At 37.3% G+C, this 22,411-nt stretch overlaps 1 protein-coding gene across 2 annotated transcripts in view; it reads left to right on the top strand.

Annotated features, from left to right (window-relative positions):
- The window catches only part of TOP2B (DNA topoisomerase II beta), a 79,317-nt gene that overhangs the window by 41,002 nt on the left and 15,904 nt on the right, over positions 1-22,411 (top strand). For both annotated transcript variants that reach the window (XM_085311769.1, XM_085311767.1), the window contains exons 9-21: positions 2,732-2,833; positions 2,939-3,076; positions 4,715-4,853; positions 10,153-10,310; positions 11,005-11,130; positions 11,692-11,802; positions 11,891-11,996; positions 12,198-12,307; positions 15,026-15,118; positions 15,212-15,326; positions 19,620-19,741; positions 20,556-20,704; positions 21,513-21,744. In XM_085311769.1, the coding sequence (XP_085167895.1) occupies positions 2,732-2,833; positions 2,939-3,076; positions 4,715-4,853; positions 10,153-10,310; positions 11,005-11,130; positions 11,692-11,802; positions 11,891-11,996; positions 12,198-12,307; positions 15,026-15,118; positions 15,212-15,326; positions 19,620-19,741; positions 20,556-20,704; positions 21,513-21,744 (1,701 nt within the window). The remainder of the gene's footprint in view (positions 1-2,731; positions 2,834-2,938; positions 3,077-4,714; positions 4,854-10,152; positions 10,311-11,004; positions 11,131-11,691; positions 11,803-11,890; positions 11,997-12,197; positions 12,308-15,025; positions 15,119-15,211; positions 15,327-19,619; positions 19,742-20,555; positions 20,705-21,512; positions 21,745-22,411) is intronic.

The raw sequence follows: 22,411 nt of genomic DNA, 5'->3' as shown, positions 1-22,411 counted from the left end.
TTTTATCATTATTTATACTTCTTTCTTTAAGAATTTAAAATAAGACAGTAGAATGGATCAAAAATTTAAATGTAGCTTTTGTTTCGCATCGTCTCCTTTATTTCTTTTATAGAAAGTCTTACATAGCTGTTTTTAGCTCGTTGTTAAATATTTTTTTTCCAAGAGGTTTTACGTTTGTGTAGGCTTGTGATTATAGTGTGTGTGATTGATGATAGAATTTTGGAGAAACAACATGAGATGTCAAGGCTCTTTTAGCTTTTTTTGATAGTCTCTTTTGAGGAGTAGAAAACACGACTTTGTTCCAAAGTCATCCTTTTCAAAACTCATTGAGGTTGTTACTTTAAGATTCCTTCCATAGGCCAACAGTTGAAAAATAAAGCCAGTTAAAAATAGTAACTGTTTGCTGAATGTGACTGGAGTCTTCTTCTTTTGTACCGAAAATAGTTTTGTTTGTATACATGAGGGCATAAAAAACCTCAGCACGTTGTCAACCACCGGTGCAGCTGGAGAAAGTCACTGTAGTTGCCAAAGAGCTATACTCCTTCAAACTTTAAAATGATCTCAGTTACCATTGCTTCTGCATTACCATTTTTTAATTGTTGAAGATTTTTTTCACTCAAGTGTTTTGCCTGTTAAAACAGAGCTGAATTAAAAACCTAACTTTAAAGAGGACTAATTTTACATTTCAGAGTTACCAGTTAAAACTAGAACTTCTTCTGCCCACTTAATCAGTAAGGAAACTTCAAACAGCTGGTGCAAAGAAGTTTGTCTTCTGTCACCTGTCTTTCAAGGTGACCTGCACTGTATATTTATTTAAATTGGCTTCTGCAATACCCCAAAGATTTTCCATAACTACTTATAAATGTTGAGATTTACCTGTCGTATTTACTTATCTGACAGCAATATGTCATCCTTTTGTTGTATAAGTTTGAAGAAAAAGCCAGGGATACTAGTACCCCTTACTTCACTGTGTGAAAATTAAAATTGTTGCGCGATTTTTCATTTGTGCTTATTGATGAATCAGCAAAAACAGGTGTTATTTTGTACCCCATATTCTGTGTTTTAAGACAGAAAGTATAAAAAAGAGTGGGCTTGATAATGCTGCAGAAAATAAAAGACAAAGAAAGATAACCTGGGCAAGAATACAGTCAGGCTTTTCCGTTACCTATTCTGCACCTTATTTCAGTGGAAGACCTTTCTGCCTTTCCAGGCCTTTTCAGTGTTTCTTTTAAACTGAAAAAATTTCATTCAAAGGAAATTGTATGAACACACTAGTTTATGTTTGCTTAAAGAGATTTGAAGTTTTCCCCTCAAACTCAAACTTCACTGAGAGAACTTGCCTTATAATGAATTTTGGTCTAGGTGAATGCCTAGYGCTTTGAAACACTCCCATGCAATGTGTTTGTGGCTGGTTTAGCAGCTTTATGTCTGCTGTTACTGTCTTTCTGGACACTTGTGTAAGATTCCTCTGTCCTAACACAGTTTTCAGCTCAATCAGTATCTCAATGTCTTCTGTACTGGTGGTGGCTAGTCTGGTTCAGTTAGATCACCGTGTATGACAACTCTGAAGTATGCTTGGAAAAAATCCTTATTCTGAGAATTCTGAGTATTTCAGCAGAATATATCTTATCATGGCAACAGATTTCTTACTGTAGAGGCTATAAAATATGACTGAGAGCTCTGATCTCTGTGTGAAGGAGACAGAAGCGTTGGATGAAGAAATCAAGTAGTGGTCAAAAATCTTTTTTTTTCTCTCTCCAGATGCCCACCTCAAATATTCATCTTCTCATACAAACAAATCATTTTCTTTCTTCTGTATTTGGGCAGTAACTGCAAAGGATTCCGGCTGACTGCCCTCGATTGCTACGAGACAGGTGGCCACTTGGTGACGTAGCTACACATTATTGCCCTGTGGCCCATAAGGAGTTGATTTGCTGTTTATGGTTAAGTGCATACATACAGTGTATGTATCTCTTGCTGTGACATCAGGTATGAATAGGAGGCAGGTTTTGCCTCTGATGAGTTGTAAGGAAAGCTGCTCATCTCCTCAAGGTTTTTTTTCTCTTTTAGAATCTTCTGGATACAGTAGTTGGCTCTCTGCAGGTTGCTCTCCCTTTGCACTTGCATAAGCCCCAGACTAGCAAAGAACACTGATAGTGTTCATCCAGAAGAGTTCAATAAATACAGCTAAGAAAAGCTGAGGGGACTTTTGGGAAGGAATAGGGATGGATACTGTAGATCTGCGTGTGGGCTCTTAAAGATTTTTTAATGAACTAAGTCCTTATAGCAAGGGAGAGTTTCATTTGATGAAAGAATGTGTGATGTTTACAGTCCCTTTTCTTTTTTAATGTGCCCGTTAGCAAGATAACTGTTGGCAGCCATGTGGAGTTGCAAGTATCACACCAGTGCTTCAGAGTCATTACGAGATCTGCCATGCACATTGTTAAGGGAATGCATCCTGTTACAAGCTGTAAGCTGTTACATTTGTGGTCTATCACTACACAGTGAATGAAAAGTCTACTGCTTGTCCTGTACCCTGTCAATTTGTCATTCTCAATTGTGTGAAGACTGAGTTACATAAAAGAAGAACTTGAAAACAATTTTTCCTTCTGTTATATTACGACTTTATGACTATGGATTGCTGAACTTAAGTGTGATTACAGGCGTTCTGGTAATAAAGGAATTTCAATGTCTTTGTTCTATTTTTTTTTCTCTCTCTTCCCTCATTAAGGGTGGTAGGCATGTTGACTACGTGGTGGATCAGGTTGTGGGCAAACTGATAGAAGTAGTGAAAAAGAAGAATAAAGCTGGAGTTTCAGTGAAACCATTTCAGGTAAGTAACTGTTGATAAATACAAAAACACTGAAAAGATGGAGATGATCATTTTCTTTCCTTTTTTATTTATTGTTAAGTAAATCGGTTTCTATGTTTTCAACAGGTAAAGAATCATATATGGGTTTTTGTTAACTGCTTGATTGAAAACCCATCTTTTGATTCCCAAACAAAGGAAAACATGACATTACAGCCTAAAAGTTTTGGGTCCAAGTGTCAGCTATCTGAGAAATTTTTTAAAGCGGTAAGTAAAGCATAACTATTATTTTCTATGAAGCAGGAATTGATATACTAGATCAAGTGTATGTACGTTATGACAAGTAGCAGAAGATTAAATAATGCATTTATGGCACCTAGTGACATCAGCATACTATAAAAATGGTTGGAGGAACTTCCATTAATTCTCTGGCCTTAATGATGGAAGTAGTGACTGTATTTTGACTGTTGCCCTGGATTTAAAAGAAAGTTTTACCTGAGTAGGTGATTTATTGCAGAAGCTGGTGAAATGAATTTGACTCTTACAATCTAAACATAGACCTTGACCAATTTTTTATTAAAATATTTTTTCTGACTTGAGAATATTATTTTATCTATTTTATTCTTTTGTAGCAGTCTTATGCTCTTACCCCATAACAGATGCTCTTTCAGGGGAACATGTCACATTTACCTTTTTTTTCCGGTTACCAAGGCAGTGCAAAATTGAGGATGTGGTATTCAGGATGATTATTATTCTCAAACAACAGATTTAGAAAATAAAAAGTTTTTTTTCGCTGTTAGTAGGCTAAGAATTACTACTTTAAATAAGTATTACTACAAATACATAGTAGAAGCTTTTCCTATATTATGCTCTTATAAAAGGAAGGAAAAATAAAATTCTGTTAGCCATAACTCATTAAATTAAATTCTTCTTAGTGCCTGTAATGTAAATGGAACAGTAGTAGTAAGGAGAAGGGTACTACTGCTTATACTCTTGGCATCAAAGCTTAATTCACTATATAGTATTTTATTCCTCTAATTTAAGTTACCAGCAGCATTCTTGTAGAACTTGTGGGAAAAAATAACACAATCTTGGATTCGTTCTCCAGATTTTGTTATATTTATTCTATTTCTGTCAGTATGTTTGATTTAGTGTTTCTGATATTCCCAGAAGTGAATATACCTTCAGAGGTATTTAATATGCAGTGGAATCTCTAGCCAGTTGATGTGGTATTGTGAGGAAATAATGAAAAAACAGAGTTTGCATTATTGTACTCCAGCTGTATTTTCTTTTGGTGTGAAATCATACCTAAAGCTAGTTTATTTGTAGAAAATATGTTACGCGCTGTTTTTGCTGCAGATATGTTTCTTTAAAATGTTACCAGTTTCTCCAGTGGTTATGGTAATAGTTGATATAGAGCCTTATTTTAGTTTGCTTTTGGGAATCTGTCGACCATTTTTGGTCATTTCCAAAGAAACTTTAAAATGGGCTTGAGTATCTCACTATAAGGTTCCTTTTTGCTCTCGAAGTCCAGGACACAGATGCTTTGTACCTAATGTCTCTGGCACATCAACCACACAGCATAAGGCAACCTTTTATTAAGCCTTTGTCCTCTTTCCTCCAATTTAATAGGAAGGAGAAAGAGATGGGAGAGAGGGGAGAAATAAGAACACTTTCTAATAAACACAAGGAGGAGAAAAGAAGCTGTGTGTGTTGTGTTTTGGGTTTATGTGTGTAGGGTGACAGACAATAATGTGTATGTTAATTGTTTGTTCTTTTATATTTTGCAGTTTCTGAAACTTAGAGGGTTTGGAGAACTGCTGTTTGATCGATAACTTAAAATTGATTTATCTGCACTGTGAAGCTTTACTTTTCTCATCCACAATTCTGATCTTTTGCTTATAGGCCTCTAACTGTGGTATCATAGAGAGTATTTTGAACTGGGTCAAATTTAAAGCGCAGACTCAGCTGAACAAAAAATGTTCATCGGTGAAACACAGTAAAATCAAGGGCATTCCAAAACTGGATGATGCTAATGATGCTGGTAAGAGCACTTAACTTTTAATGTGTGTTTAATATTTTGATGACTGTTAAATTATTTTTGATGCTCTAAGTATGTGGTGCATCCATTTTTTTTAAACAGAACTGTGATTGTGATAGTTACCTACTAAGAACCATGCTGTTTAGACTGCCTCATTTTAACCTTACTGCATTTCTCATCTGTACGTGTATTTTTAATAAATTCTAGACTTAAAGCATGATGATGAGTTTGATATTAGGAATACCATTGTCTAGGGTAAAGAATTAATATAGTTGAACAAAAGCAGGAGTTCAGCTTTAAACCTAAAGAGCACGTGTCTTCTTGACATTTCTGATATAAAAGGTCTTTATAGGATCACAAACTGTAACAAATAGATTGGGTGGTGTACAGACCTGAGGGAATGGTTCATGTGTCTTTAAGTGCCATTATGTTCCTGTTGGGAGGTTCAGGGAGAACTGGCAATGCCAGCTGGCTTGTTTCCTATCACAACCGGGAATTGGAATTAGCTAGCAGTCTTTGTGCCAATAACACTGGAATGGGAGCTGCTCTTGAATTATTTGAGGGGCACCGGTGTTTTCGTTCCAGAAATAAATAATTTCCAATAGAATGAGATTTACGAAGGAGTGATTCCTTACAAATAATTGCTTCAAGGAGAAAATCGCTTGTAATATTTTCCTATATTCAGAGACCTTCTTCAGTTTTTAGAATTCTTGGAGTAAGATTATTTTAAATCAGAAGCAATCCTGTACTGCAGAGAAGAATCTGGAGAAAAAAGTGGGTTGAAGGGAGAAGGTTGTTTGTTTGAGCTCCAGGTTTCACAGGATTCAAGTCAGATATGACTTACCCGATACGAAAAACTCATTACCTAACCAGGGAGGTTTTTTTGTATTTTGTTGTTTTTTCTTCAGATGTCATATTTTGTGGCAAAAGATGTTAGTTATGCCTTACCCGATTTGTATTCTGCTTGTGAGATCTATATTCCTTAGTCGGATAGATGTTCCTGGTTTTTCTTATCTAGAAGATCATATACTTGGGAAATGCTGCATTTTTAAGGGCATCAAGCCTAGCGCTCATAGATAGCATAATGAATGACTTCTTTACTTTCTTTGGAGATATTTTAGCTCCACTTTGAAGCCAGGCCTCAGAGTCACTTCTCATTCAGGTACTCTCAATGAGGGGTAAAGGGAAGAAATAACCTCTAAGAGAGGAGCTACTAAAAGGTCAAACTGCCATTTACCCTGAAACTGCCCGAACTAAGAAGGCATCTGGAGATTGATTTGGACTCGATACTGATGCTAACATTTCTGCGTTACTTGAGTTCCTGTTACCCAGATGTTCCTTTACTGTCGTGTGGTTATTACATGGGGTCCACATTCAAGGTGGACAGACAGGGAAGCAGAGAGGTGTTCGGTTTCTGTATATAATGTATTATCAGATTCACATTTGGCCTATTTTGGAAGTGTTGTATATACTGACAGTGATATTTTAGGTTGGAGAATTATCAGTAAGATATTTAGCAAAAAGCTCTTCAGTTCTTTCTTTTTAAAGATGGAAAGTACCATATGAATCACATATTTGGTATTGAAAATCAACAGGAAGTTTTGAATCTTTTTGAGAAGAACTGAGCTGATCCTATAGTCAGGGTCTCTGACCTCAATGAAAAACTACTTTCATTGAGAAAAGTAAGGCAGAAGGTGATACGGATGATTGACTCCTTCAGTGTGGCTGAGAGTGTTCATTCCAGGATTTACTCTGCTGTTGAGAACTTGTCTCAAAGAGCTTCAGTTGATAATTCCACCTGACCATGAAAACCTTATATTTCTCCTGAGGATAGAGAGTGTCTGTTCTTATACCTCCTTTTCAGTATGAAGGAACCCACCAGGCATGTGTGTATAGTCATTGTAGTAGATACTGCATGCTTCCTCAGCTTGGTCTCCTCATCCAAAAAGGTATCCCTTCCTTTAAATTTGGATTATCTTTCTGACAACAGGCCTCTATTAGTTCTCTGAAAGTTCATCAAGAAGTCATTTTTGTCCTTCACCTTTCTGTAGAGGAATACATCTGCACCTGCTCAATCTTCTGTACTTGATTGCTTAAGAGTGTAAAGTGGAGAGTTGAATAAGGATCTAGTTCTGCAGTAGGTCGTTAGGTTTAACTTCCTTTTAGCTCAGTTCTTTGTGTGCACTTCCCTACCTTTTGATAAAGACAACTTTTCCAGTGGCCTCTGTCTTAAATTGGAGAGACTGAAAGATATGGCTGACTGATCACAAGATTGCTATTGCTTTGCAATCCATACTTCAGTTTGAGGTCACTAAGTTTTGATCAGAACCTACCTTTAGCCCACCTATTTTTTTTTTTTCTCTTAAACTGTATGTCCAGGCTGAGGCTTCATTATCCATTGTGGGTATCAAACGGGTGCTGCCCTGATGGTGAGATCCTTTAGGAGGACAGTTGTCTCAATATCATCTGTTTCGGTAGTAGTTTGTGTGGCAGATTGAGGATGTACTTTAGCATGTGATGCTGAAAACACTGAATGTATTGTCAACAATATTTAATCGAATGTACTGTCAAGGACAACTGAAGGCTATCCTTSTGTACCCATGCAACTTTGGCCTCTCTGAGAAATATTTCCGAACTTTTGTATTGCAAAAGAAGTTGGATCCACATTTTTGTCAACCAATTCACCATTGCAGAGCCTTTAAACATTCTGCAGGGTTGTCCTGCAGCTGTTCTTTCCAAATGTCTCCAGGACATTTCAGCAAATAATATGTCAAGGTTCAGAGGCTGGGAAAGACAATCTTGGGATAAAGCATAGTGTGTACATATAAAGATGGTAGGTTAAAGAGAAAAGGAAGTACTGGTATTTGGAAATTCTTTAACGAGTACACAGACAAAACATCTTAAGTTTATCAGTCTGTCTTTCTGTCTTGGGATCTTAACAGGAAGGGTTAGGGATTCTGAGGGTCAGGTGAAGTGAAGGCTGTGCATGTTCTCTCCTTATGTCAGACATGATGATCACTTCTGCGTCTGGGGCCCAAAAGATTCAAGTCTTTGCTCTATAAATATGCGCTGTTAAATGTGCACATAACTAAGCACATCACGAAGTTACAGTTACACAGTTACAGTCTTTCCAGAATAATATTTTTAAATTTCCTCATAAGCCGGAGAAAAGGGTTAACTGATATATATGAAGTTCCAGAGACATTACATCTGGCCGTTCGTATATGTCATGCAGAGGTTATCGGTAATGTGGCAGCAAGGTACAGTAGTCTTATTTGATATGTTAATGTTTCAGGACAAACAAGTATTTGTAAGGATCCCAGGAACGATACTTTTGTAATCATCCCAAATTAGATGAGGGAATGAAAATGACTGGAGTTGATAATAGCAGCTGCCAGTAGTTGTTAACGTGGTAAGCGCCAACTGGTGTAGTGCAACTGGGAGAGATTAGTGTCTGGCCACAGACCCTTCTGGCTATAATTCTTCCTGTCATTGTTAGACACCTTTTCCACTTCAAGAGTGAATTTGTAGCTGAGACTCAGCATCCACCAGGTTTTTGGGCACCAGATACTACTAAATTTTGGGGTTGATAATGATTAATACTTAGGAATATGAAAGAGATGTACCTTCAGAGTAATGTGTTTGCTGCAGATTTCTTCCCCTCATTGAAAGGAATGAGGTGCTGAGTCCTAAACCTCGTCATTCTTGTTTTCTTGAGATCTTAATAAGGTATACATAGTTTTGTGGCCTGTTTGAGGAGGAGAGAAACGGATGGAAAAATAAAGAACTGGGAACAGGCATGTACGATTGTAGGGGAATAACTGAATTACTGAATCTGGTGAACCATAAAGACATTCTTTGGATCTGCTGATTCATTCTTTTCTCTTTGAATTCTGTTGTATCGTAGGATGGTGGATGAGCCCGGAAAATACCAGAGAGGCACACAATATTTCCATGAAATTAATCAGTAATGATTACTTCCATTCCAGGTTAAGGAGGTACACCTGGGTGATATTTCAACACATTTTCTGTAATCCACTTAGGGAAAAAGTGGGCTATTGCATATTCTAAAACTGCAGAGTATTGTTACTCTTGGTATTTGGATTCCACCTTGCTGACAGCATGGTAGTGATAACTTCTGACACAGTGTGAATATCTGTCCAGCTTAGATTGTATGTCTGATTCAGATGACCAAAGATATCAAATCTAAGCTCTGTGTAAGAGGAAATGGTGAGTTGTTGCCACCTAGATTTCAAAACATTCTTATTAATAGTAGATAAGACTCAAGCAAGTTGCAAGAAGATTTATTGCAATCTTTACTACTACTTATCCTTCTAAGTTTCATGATAAAATAGCTAACATACTTGATGAACATTTGCACTGATAGAAAGGGATAGATCCCTTTCTTAAATCTACTTATCAGTTAAAACATCTATTCAACCATTATAGATGCAATAAACAGAATGTGCGTCATACCAGTTTTGAGCACCCTAGACACAGACACTGACAGTGGAATACAATTTCTTGTAGAATCAAATTTATATTATTAATAAAGGTTTGTTTCTTCTGTTCAATAAATTTCTGAGAATGTATAACAAGTGTGCAAATGTTCTGATTCTTTGAGCTTTTCTTTTTTCTTGTGGTTGCCTTGTTTCAGCCTATGCATAATTAAAAAGAAAAAAGCCTAACAGATGTAATTTGATGAAATTATTTCTGCAAATATAGTGTGAGGAAAGGGGAAATGCAGAAGGGGAAATAACTCCTATATATAACTCAGATATTCATAATGTATGTGTATGAGTAATTTGCAGATGGACTGTGAAATGGTAAAGATACAGAAGCAGTTCTTCCATCTCTCTCGCTCTCTTTTTTATTTTTTTGGTGTAGATGAATGGAGGCCACAAACCACTGCATCCCAGTCTGTTCTTTTGTTCCTTTTCCCATACTGATCCATAGTGTGTTGCTAAGGGCAAGGATCCTCACACCTGTTGTGGAGTTTTAGTGGTATGGAGAGCCATCCCTAAAAATGGAAATTTAGCCTATTTAAATTATCATAGAATCATAGAATGGTAAAGTTGGAAGGGACTTCTGGAGATCATCTAGTCCAGCCCTCAGCATTGCCCATATGGGTATTGAACCCGCAACCTTAGCATTAGCAGCACCATACTCTAACCAACTGAGCTAAACCTGTGTTATTTAGTTTAGGAAGCGTATTCATAACTGATTCAAACATACTTCTGTTATTTCAGTTTAAAAGGTTTTTTATTTTTTCTCTTTGTCTTTACTTCTTCCTGGACTGCAGGTGGCAAACATTCCTTGGACTGCACACTAATATTAACAGAGGGAGACTCTGCTAAATCTTTAGCTGTCTCAGGCTTAGGTGTTATTGGTCGAGACAGATATGGAGTATTCCCACTCAGGGGTAAAATTCTCAATGTTCGGGAAGCTTCTCATAAACAGGTAAGCAGTCTTGTGAGTTCCTTTACCTGATGGATGGATGTGTGCTGCTTATTTTTTATTTTTAGACTCCATCTTCATAATTTCATTTTCATTTTTTTCAGGATAATTTGGGGGCCTGGTTTTTGAAGACTGTGATAAAATTGTGAGCTAGCAATATTAAGCAATGATGATTAAGTTGTTTTTCCCACAAATGCAAGGAGATTCTATTTCTTTTATTCTATACCTTGTATCAACACTTTATATGACTACTTAAAAAAATAAGATTTGTTATTCTCATAATTGCTATGTAATTTCATTGCCTCCCAACATGAGGCAGCAGCAGTATTATCCACCATATCACTTCTGCTGCTCTCCACACTTGTTTTTTTGGTAAGATTTGGTGTGGCACATCCCCATAGTAATAAGGGAAAGAGAGGGCAGCTTTGTAAGATAATTTATGTTGCATGCACCTTTCTCCTTGCTGTGTGGACCTAAGTACTGTGGCTATGGAAGAGATAGGCATGTGTAGACTGGAGAATTTGTGTGTACAGTAGTATTTATAAACATGAGGACCGGAGGTTTGGTGAGGAAGAGGTTATGAAGTTCAGGCAAGAGGTATATTGAAAAAGGAGCTATGAAGCCCACCTGAAAAAGAATGGGATATTTTTGAATTTCTGCTTTTACACTGACTGTAAAAATATTTTTTTGTATACAGATTATGGAAAATGCAGAAATCAACAACATTATCAAAATAGTTGGACTACAATACAAGAAAAGCTATGAAGATCCAGAATCTCTAAAAAGCTTGAGATATGGAAAAATTATGATAATGACCGATCAGGTTAGTCTGAAATTTGAATCCTGAAGTGTGTAAATATTGTTCTGATTTTAGAAAGATAAAACTGGTGTTGTATCTAGGAATCCTACATTTCAGATATCTCTGAAGCTTTGCTATTTTCTCCCAGAAAGGCTGAACTATCAAGGATCTTAAGACCAATGAGATCTAAGGGCCAGGCTTGGTTTCCTTATGCAGAGATTCAGCTCTGTGTTGTCTGGAGAACTGTCTAGCTTTCAGATAAAATATGCCGTGGGCAAAGCAGCTTTTGAGCTGCAACTGTACTTGACTTGACAGAGCTTATTAGCTCAGAGATAGCCATTCACAGGTGGTTATTTTATTCCTAGGTCCAGTTCAGAATCCGAATGAAGACTGCTTGTTCCCTTTAATGTTTTCTATAAACAGATATTACTTGGGTGTATCCAGGCCAGTGAGTTCTGTTCATCCTGGCAATTTGACTTTTCATACACACTATCACTCTCCTTATAGTTTTGGGGGGATATTTTAGTGGTTTTGTGGGATCTGACATTTTATAAGATTGCTTGATAGTTTCATGTTATTATTTAGGATCAGGATGGATCTCACATAAAAGGCTTGTTGATCAATTTTATTCATCACAATTGGCCATCACTGTTGAAACATGGTTTTCTTGAGGAATTCATCACTCCTATTGTAAAGGTATGAGTTTTGTTAGTAAGATTTTATTTTATTATTTATAGTTCAACAGAACAGAAAAGTTGATTAGATATTTTTTGTTGTTTTTAAGGCAAGTAAAAACAAGCAAGAACTTTCATTCTATAGTATTCCTGAATTTGATGAGTGGAAGAAACATATGGAGAATCATAAAGCGTGGAAGATAAAATACTACAAAGGTTTGTTTAAAAATAAATAAATAAGTTAACCTCTTGGATCTAAAAATGTATAACAAATGAGTGCTTTGCAGTTTTAATTGTAACTGTTTTCATAATGGTACCTCTGTAGTGATTTTGAAATTACTCCCAGTAAATTACAAGGGTTAAAGTGATACAACTTAAGTTATGAATATAGTCTATCATTTTGTTTTTGTTATGCAGGTTTGGGAACCAGCACTGCTAAAGAAGCAAAAGAATATTTTGCTGATATGGAAAGACATCGGATCTTATTTAGATATGCCGGTCCTGAAGATGATGCTGCCATTACACTGGTAAGAATTTGTGAAAGTTTTCTTCTTTTACCGTTTTAGTTTCCATTGTTCTCTGAAAATGACACATCAGGAAATCCTATCTTGTTTTTGAATAACAGAAAAAAACTACTATTGGAAAACTACTATTTTCGAAAAAAAATTTCAAATTTTGGAGTGAGAGCTTTATCCACATTACAAAAGCAGCTCTATCTTTTGCTTAATAGCTTTAATAATTTTGTGTGGCATGGGTATCAAAAATACTTCCTTCAAACTTGCTTGAAGAGAGAATAGAGAAAAGAATATTTCATCTAAAGCAATGAAGAGATCTCCATCTAGCTGGAATCTGAATTTTGGTTCTGAGCAAGTAAGATTAGCGTGGTGGTACATGTGTTCTTACACACGTTTGTGATTGGATTATTTTAAATATCTTTGTTCATAAAATTACCTGTGTTTCACAGAGAGTTTGAGGAAGGACAAAAGATGGAGTGCCTGGAATTAAGCTGTTTTCTCAAGAAATATATCACCTTTTACATATTTCAGTTTACTCTTTCGTATATGATATTAGAGTGAAGAGAGATGGGAGAGAGAAAATAATGTACCCATAGGCAGCAAAACAACTTTTTCCTTACAATTTAAAGTGGATCCTGTAAAATGGCATGTTTTTGCTAATGTAGAGGCATAGTAGGTATCTGTTCTGTTGAAGGAAAAAACAGATGCCTTGAAAGTGATGTGTTAGCACTCATTTTAGTTCTRCCAAGATGCACTTAAATATAATCCATGAATGATTTCCCGTCCCAGAGAAGTGTACCTGTCTAAATAGGAAGGGGATCTTCCTGTATGTTTGCATATCCTTTAAACCAATTGTGGAAGGGACTCTGAACTCCCGGATTAAAATGCTGCATACTGTTTCTGCAGACACTTCCATATACAGCACACTTACCTTTCAAGGACGATTTTTCAAGTTCTGTAAAGATTCCAGATACAAGATCATTTTGTCTGAGGGAGAATAGCAGGGTTCAGTTGCAATAAAAATGGGACAAATTGATGCCAGTACTGATGCCAAACTCAGTCCTAGAGGCAAATTCTATTCCTACTAAGAACTCTTTTCAGTGCCATTGCTTTTATAACCTACTTTCATTTTCCACTGATTGCATCATGAGAGCTATACCTAGTACTGGGACACAATTATGGAGGATCTCATCTTCTATTTTCCATTCTACTGTTTCTCACCTTCAGTCTGCTCTTCAGAGACCAAATGAGAACTGTGCAGAATATTCCAGGACTGTATAAAGTTGGCCTATAAGCAATGCATAGTTTATGTACAGGCTGGTCTTTATCAGTTTAAATGATATGTAAGGCCATGTGGCCTCTTAGGTCTGATTAACACTGCTGTCTCAAAATGATATCCCATCAATTCCAGATGAAACTCATTGTCTTTGTTATACAAAGTTGAGATACTGACTGGAGTTGTTAAATAGACTGAAAAGAATCTACACTTGCATCTCTCCTGACAACTATAATCCCAGCCCCAAATTCACCTCTGGGCTACTTAGAGAAAGTCTTAGAGGAAAAGAGAAAGATATGAAACTAGGCATCTTTTAGAGAAGCCTGTTCCTAAGCCTTCAGAGAGCCTAACATTGTAAATGGTCAAGGTGTATTCACAGAGGAAGTCTATTTGAGGTGAAACAGTGATATTAATTACTTCCTTTCTCAGAGAGTAAGTTTTACTAAGGTTAACTGTTTATCATGGAATATCTTGATCACCAAGGAAGTGAAACTCCCCTTTGAGCTCTTTTGGAATGTTCCAGTCAGAGTCTTTTAAAAAAGGTAGTACTGGAGACTGTCTTGTGTGGGAGAGTGACTGAACTGTAGGGCACAGTGGTGGAGTCTCTGTATGTTATTGCCTGAGGAAAAGGTAGTAAGTACTTCAACATCTTAAAAAATTTTTCCAAGCTAGTTGAAATTTTGCTTAAAGCACACATTCAGATTCTTCTTCTTCTTCTTCTTCTTCTTTTTTTTTTTTTTCCCTTTACTTAGTCTCCTGGAGAAGAAACTTACTTCTAACAGGATAAAGTCTTCCAGATCATCTCCATGTCTTTTTGGAGTGATAAATGGTTGTTTTAAAGTGAAACCTTGTCATCACAAAGACTAAGGCTCTCAGTCAGCTGGCATAAATTCCGTTTCCGTCTTTTTATAAAGTATCCATTTTGTCATGTTGTAAATTTTCTGAGAAAATACTCAGGAAAAATGCATTATTGGAATTCTGTGACTGACGAACAAGCAGGGCATAGAGAGGACAAAAGGAGTGGATTATCTTCCCTGATACTGCCTTCAGTTAATTTCCTTGATGATAGCAGGTTTCAGTTCAGTCTTAGAATTATTTGGGGAAAGATCCCAACAGCTTTAAACTTTCATATCAAAGAGCAACACTGGTGTGAAGAAAGGAGTAAGATTTACAAATTTGCCAAATCATATACAGATTTTAGGAATTAATATAAAATTAAATGCTGATCAGTGAGAAATCTGTCAAGCTGAATAACCTGTGCACCGTGTCCAAAAGGCCATGTGTTCATATTGCTGTTCAACCATAAATATTAGTTATATGGATTATCTTGTCCAAATAAATATTATTGAATAGTTAATCAGATAATGCAGTAGATTTAACATTGTTACTGAAGTACCAAATATTTAAACAAACATGTACATGCTAATAATTGCGTATGCCTGGAATCTTTTCAGGCCTTCAGTAAGAAGAAAATTGATGATCGAAAAGAATGGCTAACAAACTTCATGGAGGACAGGCGACAGCGTCGGCTACATGGCCTTCCTGAGGTGAGTTGTAAATAATAATAATAGATCTGGTGAATGAGTTTTAAAAATAATGTAATTTTTCTATTGAATGAATAAAACATGTATTTTTTTCAGCAATTTTTATATGGTACAGCCACAAAGCATTTGACTTACAATGACTTCATTAACAAGGAATTGATCCTTTTCTCAAATTCAGACAACGAGAGGTCTATTCCTTCCCTTGTTGACGGTAAGCTGATAATTCATTATGATTTGTAAGAACATTCATTTTGTATTGTCTTTTAAAGCTATGATTTGTATTGGAAGTCAATATATTCAGATAGAAAAGATAAGTTTCTGTATATTTTTACTTGTTATCATTCATATGCTAAGGAATTGACATGTTTCTTCTGGGAAGAAAATTAAGCTGTTTCTTGGCAGCCTTTTTAATTGACCATACCTCTTCCCTGAACCATACAAGTGCATTGCTAATTAGACAGAGAAAGCTAGTGTTTATGTGCTTATAATGATCAAAATTTAAGTTGGCAATTGAGTACAGATGAAGATGAAAGTTTTTTCTCCATTCTTCTATAGGCAGTGTTTTAGTGGTTACTGACTCGTATAGTAATCTTGCTAGGGATCTACCAGTCAGGTTTGCTAGCTCTCCCTTTGCAATAAAATGGGCATGAAACGAACAGCTTACTACAGAATATGCTTCATTTGTGAAACTGTCTGCAGAGAACATGAGAAGGAACCTCTGCCTACATGATTTTCAGTATAAATATGCTTACATAGGGGAAAAAGGCCTTGAGGTTTCATAAGCAAAAAAAAAAAAAAAAAAAAAAAAAAAAAACACACAACACACTTTTTATAGCAGAGGTGGTCAGCCTTGTTGACAGTTTGTATCAGCCCATACCAAAACAACTCTTCCAGCTGAGACCATCTTGCATTTTAGATGAGAAAGTGGGATAGTTCACAGGTGGCTACAGATGATGGCTTCCTGGAGAGGTGAATCCCCTGCTGTGCTGCAGAATGGGGCTGGGGAGGTAATCAAAGAATGTTAGTCTCACTTCCAGCTTCCCCAGACTCACCTTCTCCCATAGTAGGGTATTTTGATTAGAGACTTCACAAGCTCTCTGGGCAACCTATTCCAGTGCTCTGTCACTCTCACAGTAAAGAAGTTTTTCCTCGTATTCAGATAATTTCCTGTGTTTCAGTTTGTGCCTGTTGCCTCTTGTCCTGTTACTAAGCACAGCTGAAAAGGGTCTGGCCCCATCCTCTTGACACCCTCCCTTCAGATTCTTACACACACTGATAAGAACCCCCCTCAGCCTTCTCTTCTCCAGGCTGAACAAGCTCCGCTCTCTCAGCCCTTCCTCATAGGAGAGTTGTTCCAGTCCTTTCATCATCTTCGTAGCCCTCCACTGGACTCTCTCCAGCAGCTCCATGTCTCTCTTGTACTGGGGAGCCCAGAACTGGACACACAATTCCAGATGTGGCTTCACCAGAGTTGAGCAGAGGGAGAGGGTTACCTCCCTTGACCTGCTGGCATTGCTCTTCCTGATGCACCCCAGCATACCATTGACCTTCTTAGCCACAAGGGCACGTTGCTGGCTCACAGTTAACTTGTCCACCAGGACTCCCAGGTCCTTCTCCACAGAGCTGCTTTCCAGCAGGTCAGACCCTGGCCTGTACTRGTGCGTGGGGTTATTCCTCCCCAGGTGCAGGACCCTGCATTTGCCCTTATTGAACTTCATGAAGTTCCTCTCTGCCCAACTCTCCAGCCTGCCCAGGTCTCCTTGAACAGCAGCACAGCCTTCTGGTGTATCAGCCACTCCTCCCAGCTTGGGCTCATCAGCAAACCTGCTGAGGAGGCACTCTGTCCCTGCATCCAGGTCATTGATGAAGAAGTTGAACAAGACTGGCCCCAGTACTCACGCCTGGGGGACACCACTAGCTATAGGCCTCCAACTAGACTCTTGTGCTGCTGATGACAACCGTCTGAGCTCTGCCATTCAGCCAGTTCTCAGTCCAGCTCACTGTCCACTCATCTAACCACACTTCTGAGCTTTCCTCTGAAGATGTTATGGGAGACAGTATTGAAAGTCTTGCTGAAATCAAGGTAGACAACATCCACTGCTCTCCCCTCATCCCATCATAGAAGTGGCCTATAGAAACCATTCCATTGTAGAAAGCTATCAAGATTGGTTAGGCATGATTCCTCCTTGGTGAATCCATGCTGACTACTCCGATCACCTGGTTTTCCTCCACATGCTTAGAGATGACATCAAGAATGAGCTGTTCCATCACCTTTCCAGGGATGGAGGTGAGGCTTACTGGGCTCACCCAGATAGGACTCTTTTCCTAGGTCCTCCTTCTTGCCCTTCTTGAAGACTGGAGTGACACTGGCTTTCTCCGGTCTTCAGGCATCTCTCCTGTTCTCCATGTCCTTTCAAAGATGATGGAGAGTGGCCTAGCAATAACATTCACCAGCTCCCTCAGCGCTTGTGGGTGCATCCCATCAAAGTCCATTGATTTGTGGGTGTCAGTTTTACCTAAATGATCTCTAACCCGATCCTCCTCAACCAAGGGAAAGTCTTCCTTTCTCCAGACTTTCTGTCTTGTTTCCAGGCTCTGAGATTCCTGAGGGCTGCCCTTAGCAGTAAAGACTGAAACAAATAAGACATTCAGTAACTGTATCTTCTCTGCATCTTTCGTCGACAGGGCACCTATCCTGTTCAGTAGTGAGCTCATGTTTTCCGTAGACTTCCTTTTGCTACTGATCTATTTGAAGAAGCCCTTCTTGTGGTCCTTGACATCCCTTGCCAGATTTAATTCCAAATGGGCCTTAGCCTTCCTCGTTGAATCCCTGCGTACTCTGACAATATTCCTATATCCTTCCCAAGGGGCCTGTCCCTTTTCTATGTTCTGTGTACTTTCTTCTTCTGTTTGAGTTTTGCCAGGAGCTCCTTGCTTATCTGTGCAGGTCTCCTGCTCCTTTTGCTTGACTCCTTACTAATAGGGGAGCACCACGCTTGAGCTTTGAGGAAATGATGATTGAATATTAACCAGCTCACTTGTACTCCCCATTCCTTCTGGGGCCTAGCCTATGGCATTCCTCCAAGACCCCTGAAGAGGCCAAAGTCTGCTCTCCTGAAGTCCAGGGCTGCGATCCTACTTATTGCCCTGCTTCCTCCATGCAGATCCTGAATTCCACCATCTCATGGACACTGCAGCCAAAGCTGCCCTCAACTTTCACATCTCCAACCAGTTCTTCTTTGTTTCTTTGTAGAAATGATTTGCTGAAAGATAAAGTAAACAAAAAATCAACTTGAAGTAGGTAACTGTTCATTTCAGTTGCAGTCCTTCCAAGCTTGTATGTGTGGAAATGTAAGAAAATGAAAAGAGAACATTGTAATAGGCTTAACTACTATCCGTATCACTGCCAGCTTTGACAGTATTTGTGTTAGGCATGAATCTGTGAACTGCTTAGAGAATAGTACTCTAGCAATGGTTTTTATGTTTCATTATGCTAAGATGATATAAAACAGAATGATCTGGTGGCAAATACCAGAAAAATTACATGGAAGACCATTTTGGCGTATCTTCGGAGTTACCAGTTACCACATTTTTCTACATTGGTGATTCTTCTGTGTAAAGGAAATCCTCCAAGTCTGTTACTTTAGATAGATCTTTGCCAGGAAAATATGGCACAGGCCTATTGTAAATAAAATTGGATGTTACGTATTTAAATGAAACAAAGGTTGCATTTAGTGTCTTTTTTTTTAATCTTTACTTTTTTATTTGACTGGGTTAGTAATAATAACGTGTTGCAGTATTTCAGCGCATTTCAGAAGTACTTGTGAACTGCAACACTGAGTAGATCAATCGTTTTGGTTATCACTGCTAGATAACATGCTGAAAAATTACACAGTCTCTTCCACACAGATGATGTACAGTGCTTAAAATACGCATAAACAATAAAAATGAATCAAAAAATAAAAGAGACTGACTTCATTATCAAAATTTTAAAAGATCTAAAAGTGGAAAAATAACATTTCTGTTGAATTTTACTGAGTTCTTGAGAATTTCACAGAGAAAGTTATATTTCAGAGTGTTTTAAAACACATGTGAGCTACAATTACAGTTGTCACTACTGCTTTTTTGTTGATATTCTTACCAGAAAGATTTTGCTTAGTAGGCTGGAAACCAACTAACACTTGCCTTGCAGAAACTGTACATTTAGGATAAAGTTGCTATTTATCTAAATAATGTATTATATTATGCATAATAATGATTAGCTAAAAGGATTAAGTTTCCAATTTTCTGATACCTTTTTTCAGTTAGTTGATAAAATGTTTATACCCCTTCAAAAGAATTGAGATATTAATTTGTTATTTTGTTAGTATTACAGTAAGAATTTATTTCCATATAATACTTAAGCTTCTTTCAAGAAATTAGAAACATGAATAAGACAAAATAGGCTATCGTTTTAAAAAGCATGCTTCTGTATTTATTGAAAATGTAATATTCTCCTTAATAGGTTTAAAACCAGGGCAGCGCAAAGTTTTGTTCACTTGCTTTAAGAGAAATGATAAACGTGAAGTAAAAGTTGCTCAGCTGGCTGGTTCTGTTGCTGAAATGTCAGCTTATCACCATGGGGAGGTGAGTATGAGAAATGGGAAAGTTGTGAGAATTTTTACCTATGTGAAATACTAGGAAAATGTTGACTTTGTTCAAATTGCAGACTTACTGCCTATGAGTCCTACTAATCAGAAATTTACAGTCTTTTAATGAAAGTGAACCAAGCAGTATATAATTTAATATGGCAGTGTATTTCCATTCCTTCTCAGTCTTTACACACAATAGTATACCAAATAGTTTGTAGTCTGTGGAGAAATGATAGATGACTAATTACTGGATCCTTAGTTATAAGAACTGTGTGCTACACCAGACTTTTATCTTGAACAAGAAGGATAGTCTTTTAATGTAGGAGAATGTGATTCTGTTCTTTAAAAACCTGATACAGTGTTGAAACAAAACTTATTTCTGTCTTTTTTTATAGTACATTTATCTGGAATATTAGTAAGAGTTGCCATATTAATAATTTCTTTCACTATCTCCCTTCAAAAAATAATGAGTAGTGGTTTGTGCAGGAGAACATTAGTGCAGTCAGTATATGCTCCTTCCATTCCTCCAGGAACTCTTTTAAAAGAATTTGAAAAAATTGTGGGTTTTCATAAGTGTAGGGATTTCAAAAGGACACTTCTGTTAGGGAAGCAGCATGGCTATGGAAGAAGAATCATTACATTTTACTAGCAGGTTTTGTAATAGTCTTACATCTTTCCTTTCCCATGGATACTACTATTTTGAAATTGGAGTCAGGTTAGTTGCACAGTTCCTAGACATTAAGAATATACCTTATTGGCTGAGTATCTGTTCTTACATTTAGTATTTATTAATTTATATTTTCTTGCAGCAAGCGTTGATGATGACTATTGTTAACTTGGCTCAGAATTTTGTTGGAAGTAACAATGTTAATCTGCTGCAACCTATTGGTCAGTTTGGTACCAGGCTTCATGGTGGCAAGGATGCTGCCAGCCCTCGCTATATCTTCACCATGTTGAGGTAAACACAGATCTAAAGCTAAAACCATGCTTTTAAAAGCCATATTATCAAACTAATGTTATCACAACACTACAGGTTGCAGAGAGTAGGAATGTGTTCCTTTCTTTAAATTCTAGTATGTTGTCCAGTACCTTTTTATAAGTTGTAAGCAATGTTATGTTTCTTATTTCCTAATTTCTGTGTAATATTTAGCATAAAATTCCTTCTGGTTTCTTTTTTTCCTCTAATTATAGGGTTCAATATTAATTTTTTTCCTTTTCTCATGCATGTTCTGTCTATACCAAACTAGATTTGTACGTTCTCCTTTTCACATAAGGTGCTGGAAATCATATTCACTCAGGACAATATCCTAGATGGGCGAAAGGAGTCAACAGTAAAACCTCTGCAGTATTTTTGAAGGCTGCAGGGCCTACAGTTAAGCTGTGAAACATTACAGCTATTTGCATGTTGTGTTGCTTTGTTATGGAGTGACCTACTGTCATTGGAACTTCGTGAATTCAGGGATACCTCACAGAATGGCATTTGTATAGATATTAAATGTTATCAATTGTTGGAATATCATATACATGTATGGTTACAAAGGAAAAAAACATCATAGATTTGTTAGGAACAGATTATGCCACTGAGAAGAATTTCCCTTTCTCAGGAGGTATGTGCACTGTATTTTTGGCTTGTGAATGGTGAAGTAAAAGGAAGAAAGGAAAAAACGCACAAGTAGATTGTATCTGGACCCACTGACCTTTAAAGCATTTTGCACTTTACTCACTACACTTCAGTTTAAATAGTTTTCTTCTTTTCTTTTTCAAAGCCCTTTAGCAAGGCTTCTTTTTCCATCAGTGGATGACAACTTGCTTAAGTTCCTTTATGATGACAACCAGCGTGTAGAGCCTGAATGGTATATTCCCATCATTCCTATGGTTTTAGTAAATGGAGCTGAGGGAATTGGTACTGGATGGGCTTGCAAACTTCCAAACTACGATACCAGAGAGATCGTGAACAACGTCAGACGAATGCTGGATGGCTTAGATCCCCACCCTATGGTAAAAATAGTAGTGTATACTGTTGTTTTATGTGTTCGCTAAACAGACCTAATTTTCTACGTATAAAATTTATTCATATCACTGTAGAAATACTTGACTACTGGAACATCTAAGTTGGATTGTCCCAGTAATTTTATGTAGGTGCTTTACTTGACTATTGGGGTGAGGCTGGAGAATACTGTTCTTTAGTTAATACTGTTTTTCACCTTGAAGCTGAAACTGAGAACTTGTAATCTTCTATTATTTCGGAGGACTTCTTCAGTCTGCTGACTGTAGGCCTTCACCATCACAAGTCTTACGGAGTTGCTGTGACATATGGCAGTAGAACAGAAGGCTATGCCATTCTTTCCTTTTTGAGGGAGTATGGTTTATCTTTGGCTAAACTTGACACTTCTGTGTTTTCTATGAACAGTACTCTCTTTTATCTGTCTGTAAATATAGGAGAAGATGCTGATATTATTTAAGAAAATCAGCAGTTGCTGACCTGTATCTAATTTCTATTCCTTTATTTAGAATTTTACGAGAAGCTGTTGGGAGTGCTGTGAACTTGAAAAAACTTTAAACAATAAGAATACCCATGCAAACCCAGAATCTTTCTGTAATAAACAGTTGAAATTTTACAGCTGGTGGATTTTGTTACTTCATTATGTTTAACAGTGTCACCGAA

The sequence above is a fragment of the Rhea americana genome, unplaced genomic scaffold, assembly GCF_003343005.1.
Source record: "Rhea americana isolate MKP2758 unplaced genomic scaffold, rheAme1 scaffold_35, whole genome shotgun sequence".
Lineage (NCBI taxonomy): Eukaryota > Metazoa > Chordata > Aves > Rheiformes > Rheidae > Rhea > Rhea americana.
The sequence above is the reverse complement of the archived record's forward strand: the minus strand, read 5'-3'. Positions and strand labels throughout refer to the sequence as shown.